At 50.1% G+C, this 12,252-nt stretch overlaps 4 protein-coding genes across 4 annotated transcripts; 2 read left to right on the top strand and 2 right to left on the bottom strand.

The window, feature by feature from the left end:
• Positions 1–581: 581 nt before the first annotated feature.
• On the bottom strand, positions 582–1,389 carry FPRO_02188 (uncharacterized protein; the record flags this gene model as incomplete). The annotated part of the gene is made up of 3 exons (XM_031227737.1): positions 582–860; positions 950–1,075; positions 1,126–1,389. The coding sequence occupies 3 exons, from the start codon at positions 1,387–1,389 to the stop codon at positions 582–584; spliced, it is 669 nt and encodes a 222-aa protein (XP_031078144.1).
• A 1,066-nt stretch (positions 1,390–2,455) lies between these two features.
• FPRO_02189 (uncharacterized protein) lies at positions 2,456–4,814 on the bottom strand (the record flags this gene model as incomplete). Its single annotated transcript, XM_031227736.1, has 3 exons — positions 2,456–2,890; positions 2,945–4,481; positions 4,543–4,814. 3 exons carry the CDS (start codon positions 4,812–4,814, stop codon positions 2,456–2,458), a joined length of 2,244 nt encoding a protein of 747 aa, XP_031078143.1.
• Positions 4,815–5,340: 526 nt separating this feature from the next.
• On the top strand, positions 5,341–7,122 carry FPRO_02190 (putative CCT2-chaperonin of the TCP1 ring complex, cytosolic; the record flags this gene model as incomplete). Its single annotated transcript, XM_031227735.1, has 4 exons — positions 5,341–5,343; positions 5,432–5,583; positions 5,638–7,009; positions 7,063–7,122. The coding sequence occupies 4 exons, from the start codon at positions 5,341–5,343 to the stop codon at positions 7,120–7,122; spliced, it is 1,587 nt and encodes a 528-aa protein (XP_031078142.1).
• A 730-nt stretch (positions 7,123–7,852) lies between these two features.
• On the top strand, positions 7,853–11,117 carry FPRO_02191 (uncharacterized protein; the record flags this gene model as incomplete). The annotated part of the gene is made up of 3 exons (XM_031227734.1): positions 7,853–10,060; positions 10,091–10,244; positions 10,294–11,117. The coding sequence occupies 3 exons, from the start codon at positions 7,853–7,855 to the stop codon at positions 11,115–11,117; spliced, it is 3,186 nt and encodes a 1,061-aa protein (XP_031078141.1).
• Positions 11,118–12,252: the final 1,135 nt, after the last annotated feature.

The following is a 12,252-nucleotide window of genomic DNA, read 5'->3' as shown; positions in this document are numbered from 1 at the left end:
GAAACTTGACGACCATGATAAACCAATTTCTCTAGGGTAGCAGAGTTTGTCAAATTGAACTCGTCGCGACGCGTAATTCATCAATTACATATTCGAGTCTGTTACGATTTCTAAATTGGCAATTTCAATCACGGCAGATACAGCAGGGAATAGCGGAGAGAAAATAGAAGTCGGCTATTATGGTGGTTCTGCGCATTGTTCCAAGTAAGTATCTCAATGACCTGTGATTCTTGACCGCTCTACGCGGGTTATACCCTGAACTCTCGGATATCATAGCTCCTCTCAAATGTCTCATATATTCCGTTTTGTTATTATAGCATAACCTCCCTGCATTATTTCTTCACCTGTGTGCCCAGATAGGGTTCACTCCCTTATCAAAGTGTGACGGGTTGTAATCCATGTATCCATTGTGACCATCAACTTTGCTTGGGCTACAAAGTACTTACACTGGTGTTTTGGCATTGGCGAGTGAGATGGTCGTCAAATCGCACAGACTCTGAGATCTGAGAAGCCCAGCAGCCATCAAGAGCAAGTCGATAAGTCATAAATTTTTTAAAAAGAAGAAACCCAAGATGGTGACCTCAGTCTAACGACAAAGGAATGTTGTCTGGGGCATGTCCCTCCCGATAGTCCAGCACCCTTCCCAATGCACTACTCAGCCCAACCTCAAGCTGGTCCTTTCTCCTCAGCATCGCAAACTCACAGTCAGGCGCATAGAAGGTGAGTTCCTCAATAAACATGCTTAGTGCAGGTTGAAGTCGATTGAAGCAATCCCCAAAGTGGTCGATAAAGCCGTCCCTCGCTATACTCTGTAGATATCTCACCAACATTGTAATGAGCTTTGATTGGTCCATGCCGAACTGGAGAGGAATGTTAGTACAAGTCGATCAAGAGTCGCTGAAAACTATCTATCATGTCTCCCAGCGAGCACTGCAGATATGTTGCGTACCGAGTCGAAAATGGAGCAAATACCCTTTTGATTCTCATACGAGAAAGGGGTTTGGGGTCGATCACCGACCTTGTCGAACGCCTGCTGGACCCCCTCAATCATATCTCGACATCGGAGGTATGTATTCTTCCAGAAGGTCAGTAAAAGTCAAGTGAATAAGGCAAAACGTGTAATACCCCGATGATTTCGACTTCTACACCACCTCCTCCGATATTACTAGCAGTAAAATACATGTCAGATGCTAAACTGTTGACCTCCCGAATGACTGCGTGTATATCCTCGGGAGTTGTCAGAGCCGCGAAAACGGGAGGCGCAACTGGATCAGGTATTGGTGTGGCGACAGGTGAAGTGACTAGAGGAGTCGTTGACGAAGCTACTGGCGAAGCATATGTTGTGGCTATGGTGGTAATGCCACTGAGAATGAGGAGGGCGTTGCGCATCATGCAAGGAGAACTGAGCAATGGTTCGTACAGGAATTTGAGTTAATGATGACACGGGTGAATATGAAATCGTATTCGCTCGAGAAAGAATCGGTTACTATCTGAAGATGCGATATCGTAGAAGCGATCTGATATAAGGTACGGCTAATACGGAGAGATTGGTTTTGGACTGCTGAGCCGGTCGCAAGCAGACTACTTGACAGATTAAATATCCCAAATCACGGAGGTCTACCCCTTTATTAGGTGTGACTGGCATCAGCTCACACGTGGAAGTTTCAATAATTGAGCTTTACATGTATTATTCTGAGGACATTTAATATGAAGTGGCGGAAATATATGGTCCTTAGTGGTTGCATATCGATTTGGGCAGGCTGTGTGCGACAATCACCCGAGACCTTGTGCCGTTCCGTAGTCCTCGCCAAGATGGATGCGACGGATATCACGGTTCATGGCATGGCTTTCGGACGGCAGATTTGCTTGTGTAATATCTTGGCATCAAACACATCGAGGATATCGCCGAGAGGAGAGGCTGAACATCAGGGAGGTGCTGATTGTACGAAAGCGAATATAAAGGGCAGCAGAGACATCAAGAGATTCTCAGAATATATGAAAGTGCCGAGGCAACTTCTCATGTTCTCTTGGCAATCATCCGAATATGAAAACGAGTTGCCTTGGGCTGGCAGGGTAGATGCTGGAACAAACAACTTAGTTATCGAGGGCCCGAGTTGAAAACATTGACCTTTCGGAAAAGCCAAGACTTTCAGCTCATGTCTTGGGCCAGAAGATGCTGTTTTGCTTGGTAAATGGACAAGTGATTGAGATGAACGTGTTGAGCAACAGATGTGTCACCAAGACAACTACCTGTTGTATCACTTAGCAACCAATGATGAGCAAGTGATGTGTATGAACAGAGAATACTCCGAAAAATGCTTTTAGAAAGCCCAAGCAACTGGACCTATCTTTCGTGTGAACATGACAAAGAATTTCATTACGTGACCCCTCGCCCTGACCAGTTTTTCTACCGAGATACAAGCAAATCACTCCCATGCAAATGCAGTGAAGACGTCTATGCGAGGATCTCCTCACTCTCCTCAATAACCTCCTCCACAATCTCCTCAATCACCCGATCCGCCTCTGATGTTAAGCCCTCGAGAGACTTTGTGTAGGCCTCTAGCAGAGGAGCATGGGGATCCTTTGGTAGGCCAAGAGCTTCGCGCTCTTCCAGAATCTCGCCCTCGACGGACTCGCGCCAGTTGTACCACTCCTCGAGCATGTGTCGACGAGCCTCGACCACAGCCAAGTCAGCGGACGCACCACGGTCAGCATCTTCTTGCTCAAAGACGCGGCTGTATTCTCGAAGGTTCTTGCGCACAGCCTTCTGTTCCTCCTTGGTGAGCAGAGTCGCGGGCCGAGGGCGCCATGAGAACTGCTTGAACTTCTCAATGGGCTCTTCTCGTAGAGCCTCACCCTTGAAATCGTAAATGTGGTAGCCGTTTTCCATCTAGATCAGGTTAGTATGAATATTATTATCATTAATTTGACAGATGGAACATACCGAGTGCTTCCAAGCAGAAGCCCACGAGGCGACGAATCGGCCTGAAGGGTCCCACTCAACATCTGTGACACCGTAGTGGTCGGCGGTGTTCATAGCCTGGAGGTTGGCGGTAAGGTCCTTGTCGGACTCGGGCTTCTCGCCCTCGAAATCAAGGTCGAAGAAGTCAAGATCGGAACTCTGTTGGTTGGCAATGGTGGCAATGACAACAAAGCGACCGCGGGGTGACCAGTAGATGGCGTTGCTGTTCTTCTTGTCAAGCGTTCGAAGGTGCTTGAAGTTACCCACTTGTTGGCCCTTCTTGGCCTTCTCAGGGCAGAAGAAGGAAACTGCAGTCTTGGGAGGGACAGCAGTAACGCCCACGGGCTCGGTTGTGGAGATAATGGCAAACCTGTCACCCTTGGGCTCCCAGGCAAAGTTGATAACGGTATCCTTAATAGTGTCAACGACCTCAACAGGGACACCCTTCTCCTTGACACGGAAAATCTCGAGTGTGGTTGCTTGAGACTTCTTCGACTTGGAGTGTCTATCGACCTTGACACAAATGTAGGCAGCCTCGGATTGCCAGTGAAGCTTAGCGTCGCTAACGCTGAAGAGGTTCAGGGATCGAACGACCTGTTTTGAGGGAACACTCATCAAGCCGACCTTGGCGGGGTTGCTGCCGATTTCAGGAGTCCAGTAGCAGAAGAGCTGCTCGTAGTCCTTGACACCATCGCGCTTGGGGGTAGCAGGAGCCCAGTCAAAGTCCACAACACCCTCGATCTTGATGGAAGTCTTGTCGAGAAGGTTCATGCGGGGGAGTTCGTATACGGAGATGGACTGGCCGGGGTTCAGACGGGCAACGTACTTGTCGTCAGCAGACCACTTGAAGGCAGGCCACTGCATCTTAGGCGGAGGCTTGCCATCCTCCACCTTGGGGGGTTCAAGGTTGGCGAAAGATCGCAGAGGTTTAGCGGTAGCGATGTCCCAGATCACGTAGTTCTTGCCATGGTCGTCGATCGAAAGGGCGGGGTGGCCCTCATCGGGGATGGAGATAGGGCGGTTAGACCAGGTGACGATGTACTTCTCGCCAGGAGAGAAAGCGACCAGGTTCACGAAGGGGTGAGCGAATCGGGCCTGTCGTGTCCATGAAGGACCGCCCCAAAGCTGGACACCCTGGGCATGGACAGAGGTGAGGTATGTGCCGAGAGGAGACCACTGGACAAATGTCTCAGTCCAGTGCTGTCGCTCAACGATGTTCTCAGGCTGATCCTTCTCGTTGTTCCAGTAGACGCCGACGCTCTCGCCCTTGTACATAACGAACTGGTCTCGGCCACGGCCTGAGGGATCCTTGAGGAACCATCGCAGATGCTCCTTCTCGGTGAACTCGTCGATGTGAGGGGGTTGGTAGGTCTCGTCGATACGGCCTTCTCGTCCATATCGCTCGATGTCGGTGAACTTGTTGACGCGGAGAATGTGCTTCTTGTCGAGGGGGGTGAGGTCGAGCTCGCGAGTGGCGGCAGCAGCCTCAGCGGGCGAACCGTATTCGACAAAGGCGAATCTTTAAAAAACGGGATCAGCTCCAAGTTCGATGCATCTTTGGTTCCAAGCATGGCACCTACCGAAAAGACTTTCCATCGTCACCCATGGGCATATGTATCAAGTCCTCGCGTGTCTTGCCGACTGTGTTGAGCTTCTTCAACAAGAACTTGACAAGCTTGGGCTTCTGCTCCTCTGTGACTTGAGGCAGGCCATCGATAACCACGAAGCTGTCATAGCCTTGCTCCAGCGAAACCTCGAATCGTTCTCGCAGATCGGAGATATCAATATCATCGTCGTTGAACTCGTCATCGTCAAGGTCGGCCTCGCGGAGGTGGTCGAAAGAGGGCGCCATGATGGGCGATATTTGGTTGTTGGAGGGGTGCAAGAAAAAATGCCCCGCTCTCAGTCGTTTCTGTACGGTTTTTTTCGAGGGTTTGGGAGGGTTCGGCTACCGAGCACAGGTTTGCGAAAAAGGCCTTTTTGCGCGCGGGAGATATGACCTCTGGAAGACACGCAAAGGCTTGTCTAGAACGGCGCAGAATGTCGCTCGGGAACGTGCGGAGTCTTGATGTTGCGGTGGCCAACCTAGTTCAGCACAAATTTGGTGTTCTGCTTCACTTTCCAACGAAAGTGTGCGTGATGCGGAGAAATGATAATACTGGCCCGAAGCTCGAGGCTCTCACCGCGGGGCAAATCACGTGTGGGCTTTGTTGGCCCCTGGGAGTGGAGGGGCTGCGGTTGCTAAGCTGGATGGGAGCTCCAGAAAAAAAGGCTGCAACGTCTACCCCAAGGCTGAAGCATATTGACGTTGACGACGACGATAACCTTTTACGTTTTCATAGGTTTCGCCGTGTACAAAGTCGCATTGTTAGCCCATCATGGTATGTTTCCTCTTTTGATGAAGAATGCTTGTTGAAACACTTCATCTTCTCATGTCGAGTATACCGTATGCTAACATGCCCCTCCTAGTCTTTCCAACCAACCCAAATTTTTGAGGAGGGCACTACTGAGGAAAAGGGTGAGAATGCTCGTCTCTCTGCCTTTGTCGGTGCCATCGCCGTCGGTGACCTCGTAAAGAGCACCCTTGGTCCTAAGGGTATGGACAAGATTCTCCAGTCAGCGTACGTTGCGCCCATCTTGCGGTCTCGACAACCCCCCTTTTAACATGATGCTAGCTCCACCGCCGAAATCATGGTTACCAACGACGGTGCCACAATCCTCAAGTCGATCGCCCTCGATAACGCCGCCGCAAAGGTTCTGGTCAACATTTCGAAGGTCCAAGATGACGAAGTCGGTGACGGTACCACCTCCGTTGCTGTTCTCGCTGCCGAGCTATTGAGAGAGGCGGAGAAGCTGGTCGACAAGAAGATCCACCCCCAGACTATCATTGAGGGCTACCGGATAGCCAGCCAGGCTGCGCTGAAGGCGTTGGAAGGATCGGCCGTTGATCACAGCAAGAACCCTGAGGCCTTCCGACAAGATCTGCTCGCCATTGCCCGAACAACACTCAGCTCCAAGGTCCTGGCCCAGGACCGCAAACAGTTCGCCGAATTGGCTGTTGATGCCGTCCTCCGACTCAAGACATCCGACCTCAACCACATCCGAATCATCAAGAAGGCCGGAGGCAAACTCAGTGACTCCTACCTCGACGAAGGTTTCATTCTCGATAAGAAGATTGGTGTCAACCAGCCCAAGCGACTAGAGAAGGCCAAGATTCTGGTGGCCAACACCTCCATGGACACCGACAAGGTCAAGATCTTTGGTGCCCGTGTCAAGGTTGGCTCAACAAGCAAGCTTGCTGAGCTTGAGAAGGCCGAGAAGGAGAAGATGAAGGCCAAGGTTGAGAAGATCAAGGCACATGGCATCAACTGCTTCATCAACCGACAGCTAATTTACAACTGGCCTGAGCAGCTGTTCACTGATGCCGGCATCATGTCAATTGAGCATGCTGACTTCGACGGTATTGAGCGTCTTGCCCTGGTCACAGGCGGTGAGATTGCCTCGACCTTTGACCACCCCGATCAAGTCAAGCTTGGCCACTGCGACGTTATCGAGGAGGTTATTATTGGAGAAGATACTCTCATCAAGTTTTCTGGTGTGGCTGGTGGTGAAGCTTGCACAATTGTCCTTCGAGGTGCCACAGAACAGCTCCTTGATGAGGCCGAGCGAAGTCTGCACGATGCCCTTGCTGTTCTGTCACAGACTGTCAAGGAACCCCGAACCACCCTTGGCGGTGGTTGTGCCGAGATGCTTATGGCCAAGGCGGTTGAGGGCGCTGCTACCCGGGTTGAGGGTAAGCGACAACTGGCTGTCTCCAGCTTTGCCATCGCTCTTCGACAACTTCCCACTATCCTTGCCGACAATGCTGGTCTCGACTCTGGTGACCTTGTTGCCAGATTACGCAAGGCTCTCTACGATGGTCTTACCACTTACGGCCTGGACCTGATGACCCCTGGTGGTGGTATTACTGATATGCGAGATCTCGGCGTTATCGAGAGTTACAAGTTGAAGAAGGCTGTGGTGTCTTCGGCCAGCGAAGCCGCAGAGGTAAGCACTTATCCAAAGACTTTTGCGAAAAGGTTTCTAACATTATCGACCAGCTCCTTCTTCGAGTGGACGATATCATCCGGGCAGCTCCTCGTCGACGAGAGCGCATGTAAGGCTGGCTTAGGTAGCTGGTGAGGACGAGTCAATGTGCATAGACCATGATGATCTGTAATGATACCATAGATGCTGGAAAAATGGAAAAAAGGACCATCGTGAATGAGCCTTGCCTTATGACGAACAATTACTTTACCATAAACATGTGCTTTGAATGAGCAGTGTCGTGCCAGTGCCAGCAGCACGCGACTCCTTGTTTGACACTGCCTTGGCCGTTGACACTGACAAACACTGGCGCGCCTTATTTGTCGCTCGCCTCTATTGTTGTGTTTATTGAATGGCAATTCCCTTTGCATTCTTATGATAATTCTTCTCGTCACTCTTTATGCTCAAGTTATCACATTCACTCTTTGCGCTCGCATCATCACGCTCTTGCAAAAGACTTCAACTCTAGCATCATCATCACCTCAAAGGTCGTAAAGCTACGCTGCTTTAATATTTTCTTCTGAAAGTCTTTTATATATCAGGAATCACAATACTTCACTCGCACAATCACCATAGCTTATTGCTCTGGCAGATTGTTTCTCGTGGCAGGATTCTTTGCTCTTGGAGTGATATCGCCAAACAATAGAGCAGTCCAAGATCGTCGACTTCTTTTCATCTTCACCATCCTCTCAACAACCCAAAGAGCGCCTCAAAAAACGCAACAAGCTATCGCCAGCAAAAGCCGCGAAAGCCGGTAGCCAGTCGGGTTCCCCCAACTCAAGCCGAGCAGAGTCACAACAAACCATGCCCAAGCCAAGCCAGAAGCCCAAGAGGCAGAGATCGCAGGCATCAACCTTGGTGCCCCGTGCGGCATCTTTACAGCCCTCTATTCCCTCTACAATCTCCAAAAACATGTCATCTCCCCAAATCACTAAGAAGCGACGCCTGGAGGGACGCAATGAACGTGTTCCCGAAACTCCTCCTAAAAAACGAGCCGCGACGAGTAGTCAAAGCCAGCAAACTCCACAACGAACAAGTCAACTAATTCAAGCAAACTCGCCGAATACACCATTTGATATTTCATCTGGAGAGAGCTCTGATTCAGACTGTGTGATCGAAAAAGTCCAGCCGTCCCCAAAGCGCAAACTTGTCGCACCCAGCCCACGAGCTCGACCTACCAAGAAGCAAAAGACTGATCAGCAAGAGGCTATCAACCGAGGCTATGCCTGCATCAAAGCCTCTGTTCTCACAAAAGGCACAGCATTGGCAAGGCAGAACAAGAAACCAGCAGCTAGACAGCGACAGGCTGCTTCTGTACCTCCCCAAGCACCCTTGCCCAACCTCACCTCGAGCGCTGCAGGCCCAAGTCGAAGTACTTCTGTCCCGCCAGCTCACATCCTTCCTAAATCCAGTCAGAATGAGAATGCAGCCCAAGTTGAGCATGAGTCGGATCACAACAGTGAAACGGCTCAGGTTGCACCGCAAAAGCGCAATCAACTCGAACAACGGAAAGCCAACGTCAAGCGACGACGAGTTGGCGACTCAATCGATACCCCTGTATCGATCGATGCAGACGACGAAGATCAATCCGCCTCAGACTGCGAGGTCGTCAAGGTTGCGGTGTCCCCAAGGCGAAAGGCTGCGAAACATCGCGCCACAGCCGACAAAAACATCAAGACCGAGAACTCTGCTAAGCAACAAAAGGTTGCAGCTCAGCGCAAGACCCAGTCTCCCTCTGTTGCAAAGCGGCCTACACCTGCCAAGTCAGCTGTTGCACGCGACACCACACCATGCAAAACTTTGCACATCGATCTTACTCAGGAGCCCTCCGATAGTTCTGATTTCTCAGACGAAGAGACTCCGATTCTGGCCAAGCCAACCCTGCCAACACCAGTCGAGCATAGTCTCGACGTCCAGAATCCCCAAGCCACTGCTACTGAGCATATCAGCAGCAGCAACACTGACAACCCTCTTGCTGCCCCCCAGGAGACCGTCCCTGTCCATGAACAGAGGTCCCCCTCGCCGGGCATCACGGGTCCTTTGTTGGATTGGCTTGATCGCCAGTCGACGAAGAAAGCACATTCGATCTCCAGCAGCAATTGCCCGTCTCCCGACCACGAAGTACCGTTTTCTACTGCGCCTGAATATCAGCACGATGATACCGCAGCGAAGAAAATCAAGATGGAAGCTCACGATGGTGACATGAAATCCATCAAGAAAGAGAGCATTGAACAATACAACTCCGACGATGACGAAGGCAGCAGTAATGAGGAATCCCACGATGGAGACATGCACCATATCAAGCAAGAGAACAGCTCAATGTATGGTCATTCCTCAGACGACGAAGAAGACTTCGATGAAGAGGACATCAAGAACATCAAAAGGGAAAGTCACTCAAGTCCCATGAACATTTCTGCTCTGAAGCAATACGAGTCGCATCCCGAAGAAGACAATGAAGAGGAATACGAAGACGGTGAGGAGGACTTCCAAGGCTTTCCTGACCTTAGTTATGATGAGGTGTCTCATGACGCCAATACCCACGAGGCGGAAGAGAATGGAAATGTTGGATCATCGCCACCTGTATCATATCAGCTACCACAAGAAGATGTCTCTCCGAAAGCTGTCTCAACAACACTTGAGAAGGAGGCCACATTTGATCCGGCCGATAAGGTTTTGAGAAACGGGCTCGGCAGTTCGAAGAATAATCTCTCCACTCCGATCAAAAATGAGAAGGGTCTTTCACCATCGATCTATGAGCTTCAGCCAGTTTATAGTGGTGAGAAGCTCATGCAGACCCACACTCCAGGTACACCATCGCCGTTCCGACCTCACCATCGGGATTCGCTCCTCGGCTTGAAGAGTATCCTTAGGGGCTCGGGTGGACGAGGTCGTACGAGTGACAACGAGAGTGTGTACTCTCCATTCCCGGATATTTCTCCCCTTTCTGGAGACGAATATGCCGCTTCATCACCTACAGAACGAATACAGCAGAGCAAAGAGCAAGCCAAGGCTGTCCGGCCTTCTGAGCGCAGAGTCTCATAGAATGGGACTGCCGCCAAGGTCAGCTCTTTCAAGAAGAAGCTTTACTCAACACCTCCTCACCGGGCTATTGTGCCCAAGGCGATGACATTGCCGAGACTCCTGCCCAAGAACGGGACACCGACACTTCCAAAGGAAGCTCGATGGCTTAAGCAAAGTAGGTTACATGTCTTGTGTCAAGATGTATATACTTACAACAATACCAGAAAAAGATTTCATGCTTTTACCATCTATCCCCGATGACACTGCCGCGAGCGACGCAGCCTCAAGACAAGAAACACCTACGAAGATTGTCGCAAAGCGACCTCCCCGCGTTAACGACACGACAGACATAGCAGAGTCTGAAGATGAAATTGAGAAGAAGCTCCAGGAGCAACAGTTGGAGCCAGGAACCAACAAGCACTGGATCAAGCCTTCTGAGAAGGAAATCAAGCCCCCGATTATCCGTGATGGCGTTTCAGAACACGCCATCAAGCCCACAGTTGCTTTGTTCAAGAAGAAAATCGCCGCTAGGCAAGGCTTCAATCACGATACAAGCAATAAGTCCAATCAAAAGTACAACTGGGAAATCGACTGGAGCACGCCGGCGTCCCTGACTGAGCGCGAATCACAAGCCGTAGCAGCGGAACTAGAACATAGGGGAATCAAGACCAGCAGGCAATACAGCAACTTTTGGTACAACCTTACGATGAAGTTTTCAAGACTTGCAGGCTCGCCGATTCCGCTTTTTACAGCAAAGAAAAAGGCTCTCGATACGTTTGTTGACGAGGCCATGCAGAACCAGGAAATCAGACGGCGGAACAAAAACAAGGCCGCCCTAAAGAAAGCGAGGCGACGAGAGAGGAAGAAGACGCAGCTCAAAGGCGTGGATGCATTTCTTATTCCGGGGGATACAGACGCTGAGAGTGACTCCGAAGATTCCGATTCCGATCTCAACGGGGCCGATCTGATCGCCCAAATGCGGGCGGATACCGAGAAACGGCAGAGGACATATGGAGGCGGAACGAGTTGTGGACGTCGAAGCAAGTAAGGAAGCTCAATGCCATGTGTGAGATCGGGCATTTGGGGATTTGAATCGATGTATGGATAGAATGTAATAATGCGCACGTACGGATGAAGTCACATTTTTGGAGATGACGCAGGACAAGGGAGAGCAGGGGTAAGCACGCCTCAAGGCTCAACACAGTTGATCGACAAGGTCCCTTGATATGAGAGTTATTAGAGAAGTCTGGAGTCATCACCCACAAACCCCAGCAGAGGGGCTTCGAGGGGTTATTATAAATAAATCGCGAAATTGCTTGTTTTCTTTCAACGTCTGAGGTTGCATGTTGACATGGGAGCTGAAAGTCTTGGAGGTGAGAGATGTGATTGGCTGTGCTTGTTCATTAGCCGCACATATGCGGCCGAGATTAATTGACAGGGGCCCGCTTCCATTTAGCACTGTAGACACAACTCGATGAATATCGACATGGTTGATGGAGTAAGAAAAGAGGATACAGCTTGAATTGTTGAGTTTATGGGCTGAACAATGACCATCATTAATCTTTATTCTTCAATTAGAGACTCTGGTAGTGATCGCTGATCGTGGCAATACCTGTAGTTGCAAAGAAAGGAGCTTGAATATATCGCATGAACTTATAATAACACAGAAATTGATCGTGTATTCTGTAGCATTTCCTTCGAGTCCTCGATCAATTAGCAGTCTTACACAGTCTCCAAAAAAGGATTCACAGTGCAAGCCCCTGGAGGTGGCTTGATCCGATAAGGCCATGTCCACACCCATGACAACCCACACGTTGGAAAAATAAGGCAAAGGTCACGAGCGTGCTATTTTAGTATGAATGGGTACAAGCATTCCATCAAAAGTGTGGGTGGGATCATCTCCTTGACTGCGTTGGCGTTCTTGTTTGGGGATCGTCATCCACTTCCCGGTTTATCTTGACTTTGCTTGTGCTTGTTCTTGTTCTTGAACTTCCTTGCCTTGTAGTTGCTCGAGAGTCACTCGTTTTCCGTCATCTCCTTGTCATCTCTCTCCCCATCCTTTCTTCTCTTTTCCTTCTTGTCTCTACTCTCGGCACTGCATCATTTCTTCATTCTTCAATCGTCTTGTCTCAAACCCTTCAACTTTAAACTAATCACCCCCTTTGTTTTGGAGGCCACTTCTT

Source organism: Fusarium proliferatum (assembly GCF_900067095.1).
Source record: "Fusarium proliferatum ET1 genome assembly, contig: FPRO_scaffold002, whole genome shotgun sequence".
Lineage (NCBI taxonomy): Eukaryota > Fungi > Ascomycota > Sordariomycetes > Hypocreales > Nectriaceae > Fusarium > Fusarium proliferatum.
Note: the sequence above shows the minus strand (reverse complement) of the source record. Positions and strands in the feature narration are given on the sequence as shown.